Source organism: Diuraphis noxia, unplaced genomic scaffold, assembly GCF_037042655.1.
Source record: "Diuraphis noxia isolate RWA-SAM2 unplaced genomic scaffold, SU_Dnox_SAM2 contig0002, whole genome shotgun sequence".
Taxonomy (NCBI): Eukaryota; Metazoa; Arthropoda; class Insecta; order Hemiptera; family Aphididae; genus Diuraphis; species Diuraphis noxia.
This window is the reverse complement of record NW_028301712.1, coordinates 79,864,357-79,887,457: the sequence shown is the minus strand read 5'-3', so window position 1 is coordinate 79,887,457 and position 23,101 is coordinate 79,864,357. Positions and strand designations below refer to the sequence as shown.

Sequence of the window (23,101 nt, the reverse complement as noted above, 5' to 3'; positions counted from 1 at the left end):
CATGCAATGCAAGCGTTAGTGCGTTACACTATGGTTCCGGGCGTTCTGGCTAACCGCACTCGGCGCACTCTGACTAATCGCAGAATCACTTCGCCATCTTCTACCCAGTCACGACAACGGCAGACGACGACGTATATATACAGCCACGAACAACGACAATGTCCTCACGGACCGAATCGGACATCAGTAGACTGATTCGATTCAAATGATTCGGGTCGTTCAAATGACCGGAAATTCCCACCTCTACTTCAATGACAATTCAGTGATCCACAATACAAATTGAAATATGTCGATCAGTGATCACTACAGTTAAGGTTTTAAGTTGAACAGTGATTGAGTACGCTACACTTCCATTTTAAATGTAACAAAAAACACGTTTACACTTGTTATTATATAAATAATAACATAAACGTATTATATAGACATTTATTGTTGACAGTATAAATCGTAATGACGTACAATATATTTCTACTCGCTAATAACCGATGGACAGTCCCCACCGATCGTAATATGATACTTATGATTATTGTTAGTATAAACAGTATAGGTGTAATATCATATAATATAAATGCTGAATATGCAACATCTTTTTCCTTAAAAAAAAAAAAAATATATATATATATAAGTAGTATTTTGTGTATTGCTTAATCGCTATGTTAGTGTGTTAGTAAGTTTAATTACATTAATTATAATCACTTGGAGAATATCGCTGAGGTGGTTTTCTAGATCTAATTGGTCTGGGTGTTTTATTTATTATTATAGTATCAGGATTTTGTTTTGCACCTACGGTTTCGATATTTTCAGTATTTTCATTTATTTGTCTAGAGGGTGTAAGTGAAATTGAATTATTCGCTGGTGTCAGCGATTTATCAATGAGTAATTGATCATTGTGTCTCTTCCAAATAGTTCCGTCATCGAGCTCTACATCGTGTGTATTACAACTAATGGATTTGATAATTTTACCCTTTTGCCATTTATTGTTATTATTCCTATAATCTCTAGCTAAAACATTATCACCTGTATTGAATGATACTATCCTATTACCACCATTGTTTATTTGTGATATTTGTCGTTCAATAACCACTTCACTTGTATTCGGCATTAACGCGTCAAATTGTAAACGTGTTGATCGACCTAACATTAGTTTAGCTGGCGTTTCTCGTGTTGTTGAATGAGGTGTATTACGATACATCAAAAGAAATTTATTTAATTGGGATTGTGCAGTCGAGCATTTTTTAAAAAAATTTTTTATTGTTTTGACTGCTGATTCCGCACAGCCGTTTGATTCTGGGTGAAATGGAGCACCTGTCATATGCCTTATACCTAGGTTTTTGCAATATGCTTGAAATTCGAAACCAGTGAAACATTTTGCACCATCTGATGTAATTGTTTTTGGAATTCCAAATCGTGCTATCGTTTCTGAAAATTTTTGAATAACAATTTCTGCTGTCATAGAATTTATTTGAAATACTTCTAACCATTTTGTGGTTGCGTCAACAATGACAAAAAAATATTTATTTTGAAATGGACCAAGAAAATCGCAATGCACTCTAGTCCACGGTTTTTCTGGCCATTTCCAAGGTGATGTTACAGATTTTGGCGGATTTTGCCTGACATTAATACAATTGTCGCAACTTTGTGTGATATTTTCGATTTCTTTGTCCATTCCTGGCCACCAAAAGTATGATCTCGCTAAACTTTTCATACTGGAAGAACCCATATGACACGAATGAAGTTCCTTGAGTATATTATTTCGAAATTTAGCTGGTATAATAACACGGTAACCCCATAATAGACATCCCTGTTCCACTGCAATTTGAGTTTTTCGTAAATTATATGAATTAAGTTCTAAATTTTTAGAAAAATCACTATTCCATTCTCCTGTTTTGACTGCGTTTAATACTTTGGCGAGAATTGTGTCTCTACTTGTTTCAATTTTTATTTTAGACCAGTCTAATGTGAAAGGTGATTGTTCGTGAATAAAATTAAGACTAATACATTCTTCATTATGATTTTCAATTTTTAATTTTGAACTTTTTATTCGTGATAAAAAATCGGCTGTATTATCTTCGGATTTTACATATTTTATGTCGAAATCGAATGATGATAAAACATAGGCCCATCGTTGTAATCTATTAGCCGCGTAAATTGGGATACCTTTCTTATCACCGAAAATATATATTAACGGTTTATGGTCGGTTTCTAATAGAAAATGCCTACCATATAAATAGTCATAAAATTTCGTAACCCCGTAAATAATTGCTAAAGCTTCTTTTTCAATTTGTGGAAATTTACATTCTGACTCAGATAGAACTCTTGATGCATATGCTATAGGTTTTTCAGTACGATCTAGGTACACACGGGAAAGAACTGCGCCTAGTGCATAAGATGATGAGTCTACAACGAGTTTAATCGGAATATTATGATCATAATGTGCCAATACGGGTTTCGAAATTAAAATTTGTTTGACTTTATTGAATGCTTGGTCACATTTTGGTGTCCAATTCCATTCACTGCCGTTACGTAAAAGAGTGTACAATGGTTTTAAAATATTTGCAGCGTTTGGAATAAATTTTATATAATACGTAACTAAACCTAAAAATGATTTTAGCAATGTTTTATTTTCTGGGACAATGGCATCGTTTATAACATCTGTGTGTTTTGTTAGTGTGTGTAAACCATTTTCATCTAACCTGTGACCCAAATATTCAATTGACTTTTGCATAAATTTGCATTTATTCAACTTAACTCTTAAACCTGCATTTGACAATACATTTAGTAATTTGTCTAAACGAGCATTGTGCTCTGTGATAGTGGAACCTGCAACAATAATGTCGTCTTGGAATATACCTATGCCCTCAAGACCTGCTGTTGAAGTTTCCATAGCTTTTTGAAACTCCCCTGCTGACGACTTTATTCCAAAAGGGTTGCGTGTATAGCTAAATAAACCTTTATGTGTGTTAATAGTGGTATATTTGCGATCAGATTCTTTAATAACCATTTGTTGGTATGCGTCTTTTAAATCTATTTTCGAAAAATATTTTGAACCACTAATATTTGCATATAAATGTTCTATTTTTGGAAGAGGGTATTCAGTCCCTTCTAATACCGGATTTATTGTTATTTTAAAATCACCGCAAATTCTAACCGTGCCGTCTGGTTTTAATATTGGTACTATTGGAGTTGCCCATTCGCTGTGGTCGACGGAAACTAAAATGTTGCTTTTGATTAAACGCTCAATTTCGGTTTCAACTTTTCCCTTTAATGCTAATGGAATAGACCTATGTTTGTAAAATTTAGGTACTGCCCCCGCTTTGATATTTAATGAAATTTCGTATTTGTTAAAAGTGCCTATTTCATCTTTAAAAACATTGTTATATTTTTTTATAATACTATCGACACTTACGTCATTTTCAATACTAAACAAGGTAAAACATTTTATGTTTTTTATATCATTTCGACCTATTAATGGAGGACCACCATTGTCGATAACATAAAGGCACATTGTAAATTTTTTATTTTGGTACACCGAATCGACAAATATTTTTCCTATCGGTTTAATGTCGTTGCCGACGTAATCAGATAGCGAAATGTCATTTTTTTTTAATTTGATATGACTAAACAGTTGATGATATAATCTTTTTGAAATTACGCTATGTTGTGAACCGGTATCAATTTCGAAGCTTACATTATTGTTTTGTACAATTAAATTAACTGTAAACGGTTTTACCGCTTTATTTTGAAAATTTTGATCAATTATGGAAAAAAAAGTATTCGAAAGATCATAATTAACTGTTTCGTCATCATCATTATTATCATACAAAAATTTATTTTGTGTTTTTATATTTTTCTTTTCTTTCGTACCCTTTTTACATACGGTGGACAAATGACCTTTTTCACCACAATTGTTGCACTCGAAGTCCTTGTATCTGCAGTCTTTTTGAAAATGATTGGAACGGCCACAAATCCCGCATTTGATTTTTGACTCCTTGTATGTGTTGAACCCCTTCTTGGCAGTATGTCCATTATTTTTTTGTTGGTACTTCAAGTCTGCGTATTCTTCTTTTTTTCCAGCCACTCTTGTCATTTATTGCAGCTTCTTTGGCTGTCGCGATTTCCATTAGATTTGAATATGTAACTCCAATTTTTGAGGCATCCTCTTCTAACAGACGATCTTGGATTGGTCCTGAACCCATTCCGACAACAAATATGTCTCTAATGACTGTTGTTAGTTCCGACGAAAACCCGCATTTTGAAGCAAGATTTTTGACACGTGCACCCCATTGGCACACCGATTCATCTTGTCTTTGTTTAGCTTGATAAAATGTATACCTAGCCGCGAAGTACGATTTTATTGGTTTGAAATATTTGTTCAAACTTTTCATTAGAGTTTCATACTCAACCTCGTTTGGCGTGCTAGGAACACATAAACTAAAAAGTACTTTGTGAATTTCCTCACTGACTGATGATAATAGAATGGCTCTTTTTTGAATATTATTTTCGATGGCATTTGCCAAAAAAAAATTTGTCAATTTTGACTCAAAAATTGTGATATCCATACCTGTTTCAAAGTTTCCAGGTGACCCAATAACTTGATTGAAGTTCGTTATGGATTCTGTCTTAGGAGTTGCCATTTTGTATTAGTATGAATACAATACTTGAAACTTCTAATGCACTAGTGATTACGATTAAATTATTATTTTCTTCGTCGCCAATTTGTTATGTATTATAAATATAAATAATAACATAAACGTATTATATAGACATTTATTGTTGACAGTATAAATCGTAATGACGTACAATATATTTCTACTCGCTAATAACCGATGGACAGTCCCCACCGATCGTAATATGATACTTATGATTATTGTTAGTATAAACAGTATAGGTGTAATATCATATAATATAAATGCTGAATATGCAACAACACTCTATGCTTACAGATTCCTTTGTATTAATAGTAGAAACAAAATTTTTGTGGATTACGAAAGAAGAAAATATTTGAAAGGTCCGAACGTTGAGATTTTGTTTTTAAAATTTTTAAAAATTTTTTTTTTATACCAAGATTTTGAAAATGTAGTTTTTAACCCCATATTTTTAAATAGTTATAATATAGGTATCAAAAAAAACTCCGCGCTCGGCTAAAGATAAAATTCTCATACTTCAGATGGTAGAATACAATTTTATTTATATTATGTATTTATTACTCAAATTGTGGCTATAGAGCGGAAAGTAGTTTGAAATTTTGAATGAATAAAATGTGCAAAACTTGCAAAACTTGCTAGGCCCTACGCCTCTCGTGGTATGTACTGCTACAGAACGGCGGATAGTACCTATATTATTATTATTATACACGATGACTGACGACGACGACCTGAACAGTGAACGTCACTATTCTGTGAATTCGGCAATGCGGGCGTACGCCCAGTCTTGGTGTTATCTAAGTATCTAATATTTTAAATAATAATAATAATTATGGTCTGCGTCTGGCAAAATAATAATAATATTATTTTCTGGGTATAATAAAATAAGACCTGACGTTATTACTTATTATACGTTTATACGCATCGTTTTCAGTATCAAAAATAATTTAGTCCCTATTTTGGAATGATCTAATTTAGACGTCGAAAGTCAACAAGAATATAATATTTTGAATCTAGAAAAAAAAAGCCCCATACCAACTTATAAATACATAACACATTTTTTATTATAGTGTACATTTTATAATTTGAAATTTTTAAACTATATGTTAAAATACCTATATTTAAACATTATACTACTTTAATAGGTATTAAACTACCTATATTTCAACATTATTATGTAAAAATTTTTAAAAATTTTTTTAACTTTTTGAATTTATACATACTTTTATATAATAATAATAATATTTATCTATATGTGACTATGGAACACTTCTCTAACATATACTTGTATCTATAACGACTATAACCACAAACCACGATTAATATTATATTATAAAATACTAGTTTAATATTTTTATATACTTTTAGGTCATAAAAATATTTAATAAACTGTTAAAATATTAATATTAACAATTATTTTTTATTAATTATTATTCTAAGTATTTATTAAACTATATATATAAATATACATTTGAAATATAAGAAATTAAAGTATATAAGTAGGTAATAAAAGTAATTGACATTTCAACATTTGACTTGATCTTAAAAATTTTGAAGGAATTACGAGTATATTTTATTGTAGACTCTACCTATCTGAAAACTGGTCTTGGTATCTTAGTCTCTACAATATTTTATTATTACAAATGTGGTTGGTTTTTCGTTCATATAATATAAAATATAATATTCATATTTAAAAAAGCGGGTAGGTAAGTGGGTATCGCTCTGCTGTACATTAAGGGGTGGGGTGGACCTCTGACTAGGGTAGGTTAAATTTGAATACAATGATAGGTATCATTATTGTATACAAAAAACGATTCTGAACGGAGACGGTTTATGTGTCTAGGATATATTTCTAGCATAAAATAATTTATGAATTTTCAAGATTTTTACGTATGTTGTCAAAATTCAAACTTTGAATGCTTATTAAAAAAAAATCAGGCCTATGTATTTTTAATATTTTTCAACTGCTATTGTAACAATGAGTTAGAAGCCTTGTATTTAATTTTCAAGCTTTTCTACCCAACAAATACATTTTTATCGATATTTATAGAAAAAAAAACTAAAATAGTTGAAAAATTAAAATGTCAATAAACAGTTCAAAACAAATCTAAATATTTTGAAATTGTATCAAATATATAAAATGCCTATATAAACATTCAGTGAAAATTTCAAGTATCTGCGGTCTTTTTTTTTAGAGTTACACCAAAATAAGAAAATTTCTCGTTTTTCCCTTAAATTTTCTTTGTTTTTCTCGATTATTTAGAAAAGTATTAAGAATTTTTTTACTTTTGACCCCCCAAAGTACCAACTAGATTCACTTTCTGATCGAACGAGGTACTGAAGTCAAAAATCGAAGCATTTTTACTTCCCCAAAACGTGATGACAGACACAAAAAAAAAAAACACACATCATGGTAAAATCAATAAATTCATCGCTCCGCTCAGAATCTAAAACGTTCAACCTCCGTGAGCAAGCTTATATCCAATTAACATTGAATTAAGCTGTCTTTATAAGCATCAAACCGCTTCCATTATTTTCAATAACTTCTTTAAAAGCATACTAGATAACTAAAAAGTCTTCCAGGAAGTGTACACTGATGGATCAAAATCTGAGGAAGGTGTCAGATTCTTTATAATTTTCTCAAGTAAAAATATACTACGTAAATTACACAATATTTGCTCCATATTCACAGCCAAAGCATTAGCTATCCTCATGGCAATCGAGATTATAATCCATGAAGCTCATACTAATTTCATAATCCTGAGTGATTATCTAAGTATGGTAAAAATTCTACTAAATCATTTCTATCCCGGCGACATTGCTCTTAAAATTCAGAACGTGCTCAACAAAACTTTTCTTTTGGGTATACATATCATGTAAGTGCTGACTGTTAGAGAAGTTCTGTTTCTCTGTATTTACTGCTGCTAAAATGATTAAACTTGTGACACAATATTAAATATTCTATTCCAAGCATACATAATAATAATGTTAATAATGTTTGATTGTATACAATTATTATACAAGTCATTAATGTCAATTTTTCTTTCATTATGAGTGAATACAATAAATGTGTTAAAATTAAAAACAATACATTTCATATATTTTGAAAATTGAATAAACAAAACTTTTATTTTTACATTTCTTACATATTTTTATTAAAAATGTAATCATCATTTTCATTATTGTTGTAATTAAAAACATAGTAAATACTTAAATAAAAATCTTAATACAAAAGTATATTGTTAAGCAATCATTTTTTTTCTTATTAAACTTATAGATACAAGTTTAACAATACCTTGACGAATATTAGACACTTGGTTCAATAAAAACTGATCAGTAGATTCATTATCTTCATTACTTTCCGTAATGGTATCATCCAAGCGCATTTTTATTAGAGATATGTCACCAATATTAAAGTAACATTTATTACTGTCGTCAATGAACATCAGAACATCCATTAATAATGTTAGTCTAAAACTAAAAAACATACACAGTAATTAAAAAAACTGCATATTAATTTAAAGTAAATAATGCGTAATAGAAAAAAAATCTTACTATTTTGGACAAATATTAGATCTTAAAAGTTCTATGTATAATGATGCGGCCTCGCTGAGTTTATTACCAATAGCAAGCTTAAGAAATTGTATATACTTTCCTAAAAAAATATAAATATTGTTAGGTAAGACATACAAAAAATACATTTAATTCAATATAAGTTTTATTTCGTTCAAATGTTTAAAGACCCTCCTATACCTAAGGGGTTTTAAATTGTTTTGATTATTGAAGAAAATATTAGCAGCCTGGTGAATCACCCCAAATACTATAATTATTTATTATTATTTCCATTGTAATTTTACCATCAATTTTTTTTTCTAAACATTTTGAAGCGGTTTCATTTTAAATAGTTAAAATTGAACTTTTACATTTGTTTATATAATTGCATTAATGTTATTTTTTTTTCACAACATAGTCAATTTTTAATGATGAATCAATATCAATTATTTCTGATTTGTTAATCCATATTTTGTAAATTGGAGTTTACTTCATATAAGATCAAATAAAAATATCAAGATAAGACAGAAAAGAAATAATAAGAATAAAATAATGTATTAAAAGATCTAAATAATAATAAAATTTAGTAATTACCAATAAACATAAAACGATCACAAGTGACAACAATTGATCCTAAATTGTCCAGTATATCTGGACAAGCAAAGGATCCACTCTTAACATATTCTTTCAAGTAGAGATCACCTAAATATGTGGCAAAACCACTGTCTTGGCCTCTTATTGCCCAACACAGAGCTTCACCAATTCTTAATTTTTGTAAGCTTAACATTCCTTTCACTTTACAAACACTAGAAACTAATAATAACAATAATTTTAGTTGAAAATATATTTTATTAATTAGCAATGTACATTTTAATTAAGTAAAATAGTTTTCATATATTTACTCACCAACATTATGTAAACGCTTGGCCGTAGCATAATGTAAAATTTTTGACACTCTCAAATCTGATGTTATTCCCAACTTTGACAACAACATTGATAGATGTTCTTTACCAACAGTTGAACAGTAATCTAAGTAAGTGACACCAGCTTGCCATAATGAGTGATGAGTCATGAGAAATGTTCCATAATCAAGGAGGTATTGTTCATTTGGATTTGTATTTTCTCTGAAAATATATAACTTGTATAATTAATATATACATATTAATATTGAGTTATTTTTTATCTTACACAATTTCAGATATGCCAAGTTCTGGTTCAATTTTGTCACACAGATGTAACAAATTAGTCAAATGAGTTGAAGACCATCCAGAATCAGGATAGGTTTTTAATTTTTTAACAAACTGAAATAAAAAATAAAAATAAATTAATGATTAAAATGAGATTATGCCATTCTAGAAATTTATTATATTGTATACATAAAGAGTTTTTTTTTTATATATAAAATGTTTTAATATTGTAGCTATATTCAACATTTTTGGCTGTTAATTAAGATTACAATGTAGAAAAATGTTGAATATGAGTATGCATTGGGTAAAACTAAATTGTTATTGATAGTTTTAGGCTTGTGCCCTATAAATTTCAAAAGAAGCACTTGAAAATTTGAAGTATAGCAACACTTAGTGCCTAATGAACACCAAATATCAAAAATATATTTAAATTAAATCATTAAAAGTATTTTTAATTGCTTCTAATTCTAATTTTTAAGAACAATATTGGAAGTATAGTACTGGAAACTATTCATTAATAAAGTAAATTTTCTGCTCTTAAACATGAAACAACATACATCATTGCTATACGTGTACCAATACCTTCATTACTCCGCTCTGAATCTAACAAATTACAGAAATATTTTATAATTTGATTGTGATGGTATTAAGTTTTAACTTAAAAATTAAGAAATAAAATAAATATTGACCTTTCACATAATTCAAATATACCTTAATTTAGAACTTAAGAACATATATTGTAAAAAAGTAATTTTAAACCTAAACAGCAAGGTAAAATGTTATGTATTTACTATTTTCTTTACATAGTAATAACAAATAATTATCAGAAATTACTTTATATTTGACAGACAGCAAAAAAACAAATTCCCACAGAATTTGAATACTATTCATTAATTTAACATTTTTTCTTTATACTAGAGCAGCGTTTCCCAAACCATGGGTCGCTACTCGCGGTTACGATTACAGTTATTTTAGTCGTAAATTGATAAATAGTATAAATAACTAGTATTGTAGATTAAATAACGTAAAGTTATTATGATTATGGAATTTTTTTTATCTTATCGGTAAATGTGCTAATGACTAGTGACTAGTCGATATTCACACTAAATTTTCTATTATACTAATTTTTTGTATTTTTTATAATTTATTTTATTTATTTATTAATTAAGTTATTATTATTTAGTTATTCAGTATATTGTATTCGTATTGTATTTTATAAAAAAACTCAATGATAAAATGGATTATAGTAAAAATCTTATTTATTTAAGGCATACTTTTTTTAAGGGGGGGGGCGGGCGCGTGCCTAATAAAGATTAAATGTATTGGTCGCCATTGCAAAAAGGTTGGGAAACGCTGTACTAGAGTATTATAGATGTGCTCCTCATACTCACTCTAGCACAACTTTAACAAGTATCAAAATTACGAACAATTTTAGATATCCAATAGATTTGATTGTTAATATCTAAAATTATTAATGCTTTTTTAATAAATGTAGTAGTTTAAATTCATACCCCTTCTAGATCTCCGTCAAACAAATCTAAAGCAAGTGTATCCAAATGGTTATACTCTGATTCTTTGTAATATTTAGCAACGCTACGATGAGCATATAAACTTAAACTATGTTTTTTTACAGTTGGATCTGTATATATAAGTTGAGCAACTAGAAATTGAAACCATGTTGAACAGTGACTGCGGATCAAACTTATAGAATCTGGGTCTCCGCAGATAATCTGAAAATTAATTTTAACAGATGTACTATTAAAATAAACATATTTACATGTATAACATTGAACTAAATACCTTCATAACATCGTTGAGATTTGAATCGGATAAGAATATACCACATTCTAATTTGGATTTTGCACTTGATTGCCAGCCCTTGAATCTTGATGTATATTCTGCTATTGGCAGACCACCGTATACCTAAAAATTAATGTTTGATTATTAATATAGTTCTGATAGACTAAATTGTTGACTTACAACTTAAAGGCTGGATTATAAGAGGACACCATACTCTTATGTATTGTCTTCATCAAAATATATGTCCAGCAATTTAATTTTTTGCTATAAGCTGAAATATCAGAGTGAAATGACTAATTAAATAATCTTACCTTTAAAATTTGTAATAGATCTATTCACTCTAATATATAAAGCTAACAACACAAAATTGGAACTTCTGAACATATTTTTTGATAAATTATGTGTTAGTATGATGGAGACAACACATACGTGTATGACGTAATCTTAAGAGTAAAAAATAAATATTATTTAGTCTAACCAGTGAGCAGTAAAATCCTGCAATCCCAACTTCTAAATCTATTAAGAGTACGTAACAGTGGTATTTGTTGTCTCCGTCTTACCAGTGCGTAATATAGCAAATTTATGCTCAGCCAAAGAATCATGTATAAAAATATTATACAGTACACTATTATCTGAGTAACCCTGTTAAACCATTGAAGATCACAGGAATAGCAGAATACAAGTTGAAACAATTGATTTATTATGATTTATGTATGAGGTAGGTTATTATACCAATAGTAAATCCAAATATTAATGTTATTTAAAAATGTAGAGATGACTGTTGTACAATACTCTCTACATCACAATTTAGACTTAACTGACTGGCTATTACAACAATATTTATATATATATGCTCATACTTTACATTCCTGTGCTCTGTTAACAAATTCACTGAGTGTGATATAAATGACGAATCAGTAATCTGTAAATCTTACACCGTCCAAATTAATTACCCAAATACTCAACTAATAAAAATGCTTACTTTAGAATAGAATAAGGTTGTAACGTAAACAATGTAAAACTTACACTATAGGTAGGCATAGATTTAAATATTTTTATTGCATGAATAAATGGTTCAGTGTCACTTTGAGAGTGGTTGGACAATAACTTTCTGGCCAAGTCAATGTTTCCTTGTAAAACTACTCCAATAACAGTATCCCAATAAAAAGTAAACTTTTCTTCTACGCGTTCATCAGTTAAGTAAGTAATTGTATTTTCTATAATCACTGATGCTTGGTTTTCAGCATTTTCATAATGAATCTTAATCCAATCTAAGAGATTGTTCAAAATAGTATCCCCTAAAAACAAAATAATAACATATTAAAGATTTTTATATAATATACACAAACACAATACAAAATATTACAATACTAATAGTTAATTAGAAGTATATAATGCAATAAAGATATAAAACTATTTGATAAAGGAATTAAATGTTAAAAATTAAAAATTAAATGCAAATATAATACCAGGAACAATCACAAGGTAAAGCACTTCACACAGATGCCAAATGAGTTGAAGATTGTGCAGCAACATTTTGTATTGATTGTATGTCTCATTTGATTTGTCCAAGTTGTTTCGATCAATTGCTAAGATACAAGTTGACAAGATTGCCCTATTATAAGTATTTAAAAGAATTACAAATTATTTAATACAAGTATTAATAAACTAACTCTCAATTAAATGTTCTATAAATCCAAATAGTTTAATAGTTAGTAACCAGTGACAATATGAAGATGATTGAATTACCAATTAACTAGCAACATTCATAGTTGTATCATGAAGGATTAAAATTAATAGTATAACATGATTATTCATTTGATTTAAAAAATGTATGCATTATTTAATTTTGATGTTCATTTGGTAACGATAACATTACATACATTATTGTTGACAATAAATAATTAGTAAAGATTAAACTAAGTTGATAGCAATATTTAACGAATAAGTAGGACTTGATTAAATCACCTGTATTTTCTACTATAGTACAAAGCATCAGTTGGCTTGGTTGGGTCATTCACGTTGATTTGTAAATCTTGGAACACTCCACTTGACTCATTTACCAGCTGTCTTACTTTAGGATCAAATAGCATTGTTTTATGTTTCAGGTGTATAATGTTCCTTTCAGTTTTATCATCGCCAGATGAATTTTGATTGCCGGATGGTCCAGACATTTTGGTTGGAAATATACAAATATTACTCATTCCAAACCATGAACCAAACATCCTAACTTCATCATCAATAAATGATGGATCAGGAATGGACTGTAAAAATACAAACATTTAAATTGTTCAGAATAAAGAATAAGAACCTATAAAGTAGACTTTCTAGTTCAAAACTAGAAAACCAAGTTCAAAAAAAAATAATTGTATTAATTTTCTATCAGTTGAGATATGTTTGAAACATAACTAAGATCTCCATTATAATGCATGAGTTTTGAGTACATACTAAAATAAGTCCTATAGGTAATTACCAAAGTGTCATAAACTATAGTTTTGCTCATTTTTAGTTTTCTGAATGTACACGGGAAAGAATTTAATATATATTCTATGATAGGTATAACCGTAAAAGACTTCAAGACTTAATAATAATAATAATAATGAGTAGAAATAAAATACAATAAAAAAAAAACGATATATTATATTATAATTTAATTTAATTTAAAAATATGAAATCCGTTATCAATTTATCATATACAATTCTTCGGCAGTTCGGCGGTACTGCGGTCTCTGTATCGGGTATCCCGGTATCCGGCATCCGCCGTCCAGACGTCCGGCAGGTTAGGTTATTTATGTTCATGGACTAAGCAATAAATGATTCCACTGAATATTCCATGGACATTTATTTTCCCGGTAACGGTTTTTATTTGAATAATAAATTCCTAACGTTTTTACCAGGATATCTGATTATTAGTTATTACCTATGTGGAGTGTGGACTATAGTACTATATCTAAATTTATATTTTATTTTGAAAAAAAAATCTATTTATTTTAACATAATTTAAATTTTAAAAGGACGATACACACGCATTTTCGTCTCCGTCTTACAATGCATATCATACCAAATTCATGCTCAGCAAATCACGTTTAATTTAATTTAATAAATATGTCAGATTTATCTCCATGGATGTAGAAATGAGTATTTCAGTGACTGAGAGACTTGTCATTATAATATTTAAAGTATCTGGACATGAGTTCTTCTGTAGTAGGTAAATATGATCTGGGGTCTTTAAAAGGACTTAGTGATTTTCTTGAATAACGTAATTTGCAGAAGGTGTTCGAATTACAATTTCTAATTATTAACCTTACAAGTTTTTTGAAAAACCAAAATCAAAAAGTATTATCCATATAGTTGGTAACTGTTAATGTTATCGTAAATCTGCTTAAAGTCGATAAATAATAAAAATACATTAATACATTTAAAACTGCAGTCTGTAATCTCCAGGCTCATAAGTTCTAAACATTTTTCACAATTAATAATTATTAGAAATTTATTAACGATCAAAGGTTTCCTGAAAGATCTTGTCACCAACTGCTGTGCTAGTCAACTGCAAGTATAAATTAGTGACAAAGTTTATGTTCTTATATGAGTTTAATTTATATACTAAAAATCATTTTCTATTTTTTACAATTTAAGTAAAGGAAGTTTTGACTACTTGAAGAAAAACTTATTGAAAACTTAGTGTTGTATTTCTAATCCTTAGTTATGAACACAAATTTTTTTATGATTTTCAACTTCAAAATAATTTGCAAATATTCATGGTTTTGATAAATTTTTGTCAATATTTGAACTTCAAATGCTAATAAAAAATTGCGCCTATGTATGCTTATAAATTTTTAATCACTATAAGAATAACTTATGAGAAACTTTGTATTAAATTTTCAAGTATTTTGATTGGGTCAAACAAATTTTATCGACACTTCAAAAAAAAAATATCCAAAAAATAGAAAATTTCAGTTGTCTATAAATATCTCGAAAAAAGTCAAAATATTTTGAAAATTAAATCATGTAAAGAAAATGCCAATCTAAATAACTGGTAAAATTTTCAAGTATCTAGGACTCATACTTTTTGAATAATAACAAATATTTAAAATCGTTTCAGGATAAATCGTTATCGTTACGCTATTTCGTAAAAATTTAAAATTCAAACGCAATTAAAATCTTTCCTATAATGACGCTTCGAGTTTTCTCTATAGCTACTTGAAGTAAAACTTATGGAAAACTTAGTGATGTATTCTTAATCTTTAGTTATAAACACAAAAATTTTTATGATTTTTCAGCTTCAAAATTACTTGCAAATTTTCACATTTTCGACAGATTTCGTAAAAATTTGAACTATAAACGCTTATAAAAAAAAATTGTGCCTATGTATTCTTATAATTTTTTAATCACTTTAAGAATAACTTATGAGGAACTTTGTATTAAATTTTCAAGTATTTTGATAGGGCCAAAAAAATTTTATCGACACTTCAAAAAAAAATTTTCAGACAAATTGAAAATTTCAGTCGTCTATAAATATCTCAAAAAAAGTCAAAATATTTTGAAAATTTAATCATGTAAAGAAAATACCAATCCTAATAACTGCTAAAATTTTCAAGTATCTAGGACTTATACTTTTTGAATAATAACAAATATTTAAAATCGTTTCAGGATAAATCGTTATCGTTACGCTATTTCGTAAAAATTTAAAATTCAAACGCACTTAAAATTTTTTTTATAATGATACTTCGAGTTTTCTCTATAGCTACTTGAAGGAAAACTTATGGAGAACTTAGTGTTGTATTTTAAATCCTTAGTTATAAACGCAAAAAATTTTATGATTTTTCAACTTCAAAATTACTTGCAAATTTTCGCGTTTTCGACAGATTTCGTAAAATTTTGAACTATAAAAGCTTATTAAAAAAAATTGTGACTTACGATTTTTAATTTTTTTTAGCTACAATAAGACAAACTCATAAGGAACCTTGTATTAAATTTTCAAGTTTTTTTGGTCGTCCAACATTTTTTTACCGACACTTCAAATAAAAAATTCTCAAAAAAAGTGTAAATTACAGTGGTCTATAAATAATTCAAAAAAAGTCAAAAATTTTTGAAAATTAAACTGTATATAGAGAACACTAACATAAACATTTGGTGAAAATTTCAAGTATTTCAAGTGATTATTTTTTGAATTACAACCATATAAAAAAATCGATTTGGTCGAAAACTGATTTTGCGTAAAAATTCCCGTTTTTCTGTCATTTTTTTTTTGTTTTTCTCGATTTTTTTGAAAACTGTTGGAAAATGTTTACTTTTGACCTCTATAATGCACCAAGGATCTTCAATTTTACATCGGAAACCACCCCCAAAGTTTGAAATCGAAGCATTATTTCGACTAGTTATGCTGTACACAAACACAAAAAAAAAAAACAAAAAAAAAAAAAAAACACATCATTGTAAAATCAATACATTCATCACTTCGTTCAGAATCTAAAAGGCCATACCCTACCACACACAACCAAATCTACATTCATAATCATATGGCTGTATGAGAAAATTAACCTAACCTACCATATTCTCATTTTTCTCGATAAAATTATTAAATATGGATTAATGATGTAAAATTTCAGAAATTTAATAGCTTAAATGGAACTTCTTAAAAACTATTTGCTATAGATCTCCTTTTTATATATAAAACATAATGAATGTTAAACTAGAAAATAATAAATAAAAAATAATTTTGTACCATATATTATTATATTATACATAAAAAATATTTCTTAGTTTTAAGTACAATGACAAAATAAGAAATAAGTAATATTAAATATCAAAACACAGCCTTAGAACTTAAATTACCAACTCATTTATATATAAAAAAAATGGTACAGTTACATAATTTATGGGTACGAAATAATATTTCATATGATAAACATTAAACATATGTTAGTAACATAATAAAACAAATCAGAAAACAATGGAATTCAAATCAATCACCTTTTTTATCCCAGTCTGTAGTTTTTGGCAGAATTATACTATCTACACTGAAAAATGAAACAGAACTAGAATTTACAATGGCCCATAATGTAGGAATATTGTCATTAGGATTTGAAATATTGATGTCGTATATATTTGGAAAGCGTTCCAAATCATCTCTAAAATAAAATATAAATATGAACATGTTTTAAATAATATTATAAGCATAAAATGTTGTTAAGAAAAAATTTACTATCATACTCGAAAACAATGACTCTAAAGTCTGGTGGAGGTCTTAATGTTTTTGGAACATCATTATCTGGATAGTAAACATCATAATGTATGGAGTGTTTACTATTGGTATATTTTGTTGACTTGTTATGAAGAGTTGATGGTTTTATTGCCAATAGTTTATGCCTAATGTTACCTAAATTGAAACACAAGACATATTTTTAAAACAATATATATTATATAATACTTAAACAGTAGTTAAGGTACCTTATTATAAATGTTGTGCATGCATTGTATCTGTTTTATAAACATACAATATAGCTAATTCCAATTTAGCAAAATTCATTTTATGTTGTTAATTTAAATATTAGAGTAAAAATTTACATGCAATCTAATTTAAAGGTTAGGTAAATCTAAGAATATCATCTGTGAACTCTCATTGGTATTTTATTTTTATTTTAAGTTAAGGCCATTTTTAAATTTATAATAATTGACATACTTATAAATCACTTAAAAAATAAACATAAAAAAACTGACAAGAGATAACAGATAACATTCTTATTTTTAAATTTAATTTTAAGTCAATTTACAGTAATATTAAATTTAAGCACACAAAATGGACTTTGTTTAATTGCAATTTGTTATATAGTAGGTTCAATAGAGAAACATGTAGGCATTTTGCTCTATTAACATTTCAACACTTTCTAAATATATCAGAATTTTATTAATTTAATAATTAAATAGTATTACTTGGTAGATTTAAATGCATATTTAGCAGTTTTTCTTCAGGAATAGTATCAGATAGTGTAGATTCTGGTACTTTGCTGTCAGATTCATTTTTTTCTGTTTTACTAAAATTTGAATTTTGTATTTCAAATTCATCATTAATATTTTGATTTTTTTCATTGTTTTCAACATCAAGAAATTTATTAGTAAAACTAATTTCGTTATTAGATGTAGAAAAGTTATTTCCAGTACTCAAGCTGAATGAAGAATTAATTCCCATAATTTTGTTATTTTTGGAATCTTCACATTTATTCTCTTGAATTTTGGTCAAATTAGTAGTACCACTTAACACGCTCATGTTTTTATCATAAATTGAAGTGGAAGCTGTCATATTCAACGTATCAAGTGAGTGAATATTTTTAATTTCTGTAAATTTCAATTTTTTAACTCTAGGCTCATAAATATTTTTTTCAACAGACTTTATAGTTGGAGGAATATTTTTCTCATAGACAGGATATATTCTAATAGGTTGTAATTTGGGCACTAAGCTTTCTTTTTTCAGATTTTCTAAGCTGGTTTGTTTTTCAAAACTTTTTAAATCAATTAATTTAACACTCCCAGAAATCACAGCAAGATTGTATGAGTAAACATCATAAAAAGGTTGTACATTTTGTGGCACATATTGCGATTGTGGAGCATATATAATCTCACAATGAGTTTTGAGTTTAGGAGAGAGTATTTTATTGAAAACTTTAGAAGATTCTTCAGTCTGCATAGACCTATAATTTGCATTCCTTTTTTTTTTTTTTTTAATTGATAGATCTGGATGTTTTAATACATCTTTAGAATCATACGCATTATTTTTTAGCTTGTCGTCATGTTTAAATACTCGAAATCCTAATTTAACCAAATAACCATAGGTTCTACATAATTCAAACGTACAACCACTTCCTGCAGCCAACAATAAGGAAAACGCATTTTTAATTGACAGTTTTCTTCCATTCCATTTTAATAACAAACATTTCTGAAAAGAAAATTTTAATTGAAAAATGTAATACACAGCAACATTGTGTGATATTGTTAACCATTGAGATATTTACTAATTTTAATTTAAATTAAAATAACAAATTACTACAGTACCTATACTTTATTCATGTTAAGAAGGAACCTTGATGGCTGACTTATGCACAATACATGGTTTTGTTAAATGACAAGTATATAAATAGTTGACAAAAATTGGTGGCCTATATGAGGTTCCATCTTAAACTGGATAGAGTGTATTTAGAAAATGTTTCAGAATTATCAAATCAAATTAATTGTTTATTTCCAAGTATAGATCAAGGTGTTAAAATCTGATAAAAAATATGCCAAATTTTAAAAGATTTTTTTAATAAAAATATAATTATGGTAATAAATAAGTGAATTTAATTTATATCTTGAAAATATTAATACAAATAACAGAATAGTTCACCCAGTCAAGTAAAATATTTTTGGTAAATTATTTAAACATGAATTAAATTTTGATGCTTCTAAATTCGTATAGTGTACCTCAGTGGCGTGGCAAACTTCATTAAGTTATGAGGCACAGTTATATTATTTTTTAGGTAAATTATAGTAATTTATAGTTTATACATCACATATTATTAAAAGGTACTTTCCTGTTATACCAGACTATGGCTATAATCGCAACTACCACCCAAGACTACCTCCGTTATCGCAACTACCGCTGTTTTTTTACGAAACATCACAATCCTGTTATCTAAGACTACCTTATTTTTATTTTTATTAAGAGAATGTCCTACATGCGGGGGCGATCTTAATTAATTTTTTTGTATGTAGGTATTGCGGAGATGGCCACATTCGAATTGTATTTATTATATATAAAGAAAAAGAAAATATCGAAATCATTTGTTATATATTTTTCACAGCGCACACCAGAGGTGCTATAGCCAGACTAGTCAGACTTGGCGTAAATGTAAAAATTATAAATACAAAAATTATGGCCATACACACAAATTATGTAATATAAATAAAAAAAAAAAGAAATAATTTTAATGTTGTCACCAAACACTATCAAAAATGGTAAAATGATATTATATAATATTAAATATTAAATGAAAAAATAATAAATCCACAAATAAAATAGTGAAGAATGATGGACACACATACAAATTAATAAATCAAATTATTAAATTAATAAATTTCAATAAAAAATCTCATTATTTCATATTTATATAGTGTATTTGTGACGCTAAAACGCAGCCTACGGATATCATTCAGCTAATTGTGATAGTCGCATTAACAGAGGTAGTCTTGGGTGGTAGTTGCGAAAATAGCCATAGTCTTGTATAACAGGAAAGTACCATTTTGGTAATCTTAGATAACAGGATTGTGATGTTGTCAAAAAATAAGGTAGTCTCACATAACAGGAAAGTACCTATTAAAATAAATACTATAAAAAAAATAGTTAGATTTTAACATGCACTTATTTAAAAATGTTCTTATAAAATATTTTTAAAAAACTTTATTATTATTTGAAATTAAAATGTTTCTAACATAAACTAGATCATAATTTACTTCACGAAAATATTGATATTTAAAAAAATTGTAAAAAATTAGCCATTTGACTTAAATAAGTGTTTTTACCATATAAATTTTTCTAAAAATCAGATTTACAAATTGGCTATATTGAGTATTTCGAAAAAAATTTTTATCAATTTTTAAGTTTTTTATTTTCAGTATTAAAAAATAAAAAATGTATTCTAAAAATGTAGCGCAAGTGTCTATGATTAAAAGAAATTTTTTTTAAATATTGATTAGAACAAGTTATTTCATTTGTCGGAATGTCAGATCTCTGTGGGACACCCTGTATGATAAATTGAATAAAATGTTGATTTGTATTTATTTTTATTTGTTGCTATTTTTGATTTTTTAGGGCATATTTTACGGTTTTTTTTGGTCATATTATAGCATATATTTTAGGGTTTTTGATGCTATAAAATCCGAACCCTGCATATAATATATAAAAATAGATGTAGCAATAAAACATTATTTAATTAAAATAATTAAAATCTAATTATTAAATAAACATAAAATAAACAATTACCATTTCTAACAAGCATAAGCATTCTTCTGGGTATAAATACAATGACTTATTCAATGAATGTGAAAAATTTTTGGTAAGATTTTTTGTAATTTTTGTTAGTTTTGCTAATTTTAAATCGTCATTCCATTCAGCTTCAGCTAAAGATGCACTATAAATAGTATAAAATATTAACACAAAAATAGGGATAGATAATTTTTCACATCAATACAATTTGGCATAAAATAATGTACAAAGTTCATTAGTGTTCTGGTATGAATCTAGTGGAATATGATAATTTTACCTGACACCTCTTTTGTATATTGTATGTATCATCGATGTATTATGTAGGTATATCATAAATACATGATAATTATAAATTTAAAATATAATTATTATAAATATTTAGATATAAAATTTTTCAATATAGTGAAAAATTAAATATTAAGATGTCAGCATATATTTGTACTCTCTGACTTACAATACATACTTGATTTTATGGTTCACAATAATGATTATTAACATAATTATCACTAAAATTCTGCTGTAACCTGTAGGCTAGAGAGATAAAAAATGCTATCATTCTCTTAAAGCAACAATGAAATTATAAAAAAAATTTTAACTAAATTTTACTAAGAGAAAAAATGTTATCATGTAATTCTATAGAACTGTAGTGAAATTTAAAGAATTGTTTTTGATCATGATACAACTAGAATGAAAAAAAATTATAATATAAGATCAATATTAACTGAAGAATAATATTATAATTTTTTTAAATAATTCTTTGATTATTCTCGTCTCCTTATTCCCAAGAAATTGGGATAATTAACACTAATGTATTTAAATTTTGTTCAAAGGTACCATTTTTCAATACGTGGCTGTTCTAATAAATGTTTTTTGATGGACAGTAGTTGATTGACATCTTCTACGTTACACTTTAAGCTGCTCTCACTGATCAGTTTGTGTGGTGAACCTATAAATATCCTATTGAAATAAAAAAGCAATAAGGAATTAATTATAAATTAATATAGATCATCAATAAAGTGTTTTATTTATTAAAAATAAATAAGTAAGAACATTTTACAATCAGTAAAATAAAAAATAATAAGTAAATTTGTTGCGAGATACTGGGATTACCATGGTAAAAAACTGAATGATGTTATGGGGTGTACAGGGACATAAAATGTTTGGAATTTTAAATGATTTCGGTAAACTACATTTAGGTACTTTGGGTTTTGATTTACTTGTCAGCATCCATTGTAATGTAAATAGTAGTTTGTAACCAACATGTACTGGTACTGCATACCACAATTTGATAGTTAAATATAATTTATTTTTTAGTGGTTTTTAATATAATAAAGATTGAGCAAAATTTGAATTTAAAGCGTTAAATTGTTTGTGACTTAGCGAGCTTAACATCTTAAATCATAAATACTGAACTATTAAATGTTTAAGTAGCTATAATATACTAATATTACTCATTACTACTATCACAGAATAATATAACTATATTATGATCCAAGCCAGTAGCCACATGGCACAGACCACAAATTGAGATAGTATGCCGTATGGCGTATGAATGTATGATGGTTTCAGGTTTATGCCGAAATTAGCCGAATTGCTGACTACGGAAATGAGGAATGAGGAATCAAGGTTCAAGGATATCAAACGAGTCATTTTAACGTGAAAGTCGTGAAGCATAATCCTACTCTACCTTATCATATCAGGACAGAAGTGTGCTAGCCATAGAAAAATAAGATATAATATTGTATCTATAATCGTCAGTGGCGTTAAGAGCGGAATTTTTTTAGTAATGACGGGATTTATATTATAAATATTGAAGTCTCCGTTATTAATGTTATTATGGACAAAACAATTTTGTGAAATTAATTAGTAATTACATAATAAATCAGGGGCCAGGGGAGGCT

The 23,101-nt window shown here is 27.5% G+C and overlaps 2 protein-coding genes across 4 annotated transcripts; both read right to left on the bottom strand.

Moving 5' to 3' along the window:
- Nucleotides 1-7,721: 7,721 nt before the first annotated feature.
- Nucleotides 7,722-13,830, bottom strand: Nup75 (nuclear pore complex protein Nup75). Its single transcript, XM_089218952.1, has 11 exons — nt 13,656-13,830; nt 13,151-13,446; nt 12,652-12,797; nt 12,209-12,480; nt 11,183-11,305; nt 10,894-11,112; nt 9,384-9,496; nt 9,102-9,319; nt 8,790-9,008; nt 8,199-8,298; nt 7,722-8,120 (listed from the first exon to the last, which is right to left on the bottom strand). Exons 1-11 carry the CDS (start codon nt 13,683-13,685, stop codon nt 7,886-7,888), a joined length of 1,971 nt encoding a protein of 656 aa, XP_089075078.1. The 5' UTR covers nt 13,686-13,830; the 3' UTR covers nt 7,722-7,885.
- A 3,066-nt stretch (nt 13,831-16,896) lies between these two features.
- On the bottom strand, nt 16,897-23,093 carry Tsen54 (tRNA splicing endonuclease subunit 54). Of its 3 annotated transcripts, none has more exons than XM_089218950.1 (6): nt 23,075-23,093; nt 22,035-22,157; nt 21,198-21,345; nt 18,116-19,115; nt 17,396-17,561; nt 16,897-17,313 (listed from the first exon to the last, which is right to left on the bottom strand). In XM_089218950.1, coding segments are annotated over exons 1-6 (1,605 nt in total). In that variant the 5' UTR covers nt 23,077-23,093; the 3' UTR covers nt 16,897-17,147. The 3 variants fall into 3 exon arrangements, with proteins under 3 accessions (XP_089075076.1, XP_015371857.2, XP_015371856.2); XM_015516371.2 differs by lacking the exon at nt 23,075-23,093 and adding an exon at nt 22,888-23,018; XM_015516370.2 differs by lacking the exon at nt 23,075-23,093 and adding an exon at nt 22,418-22,879.
- Nucleotides 23,094-23,101: the final 8 nt, after the last annotated feature.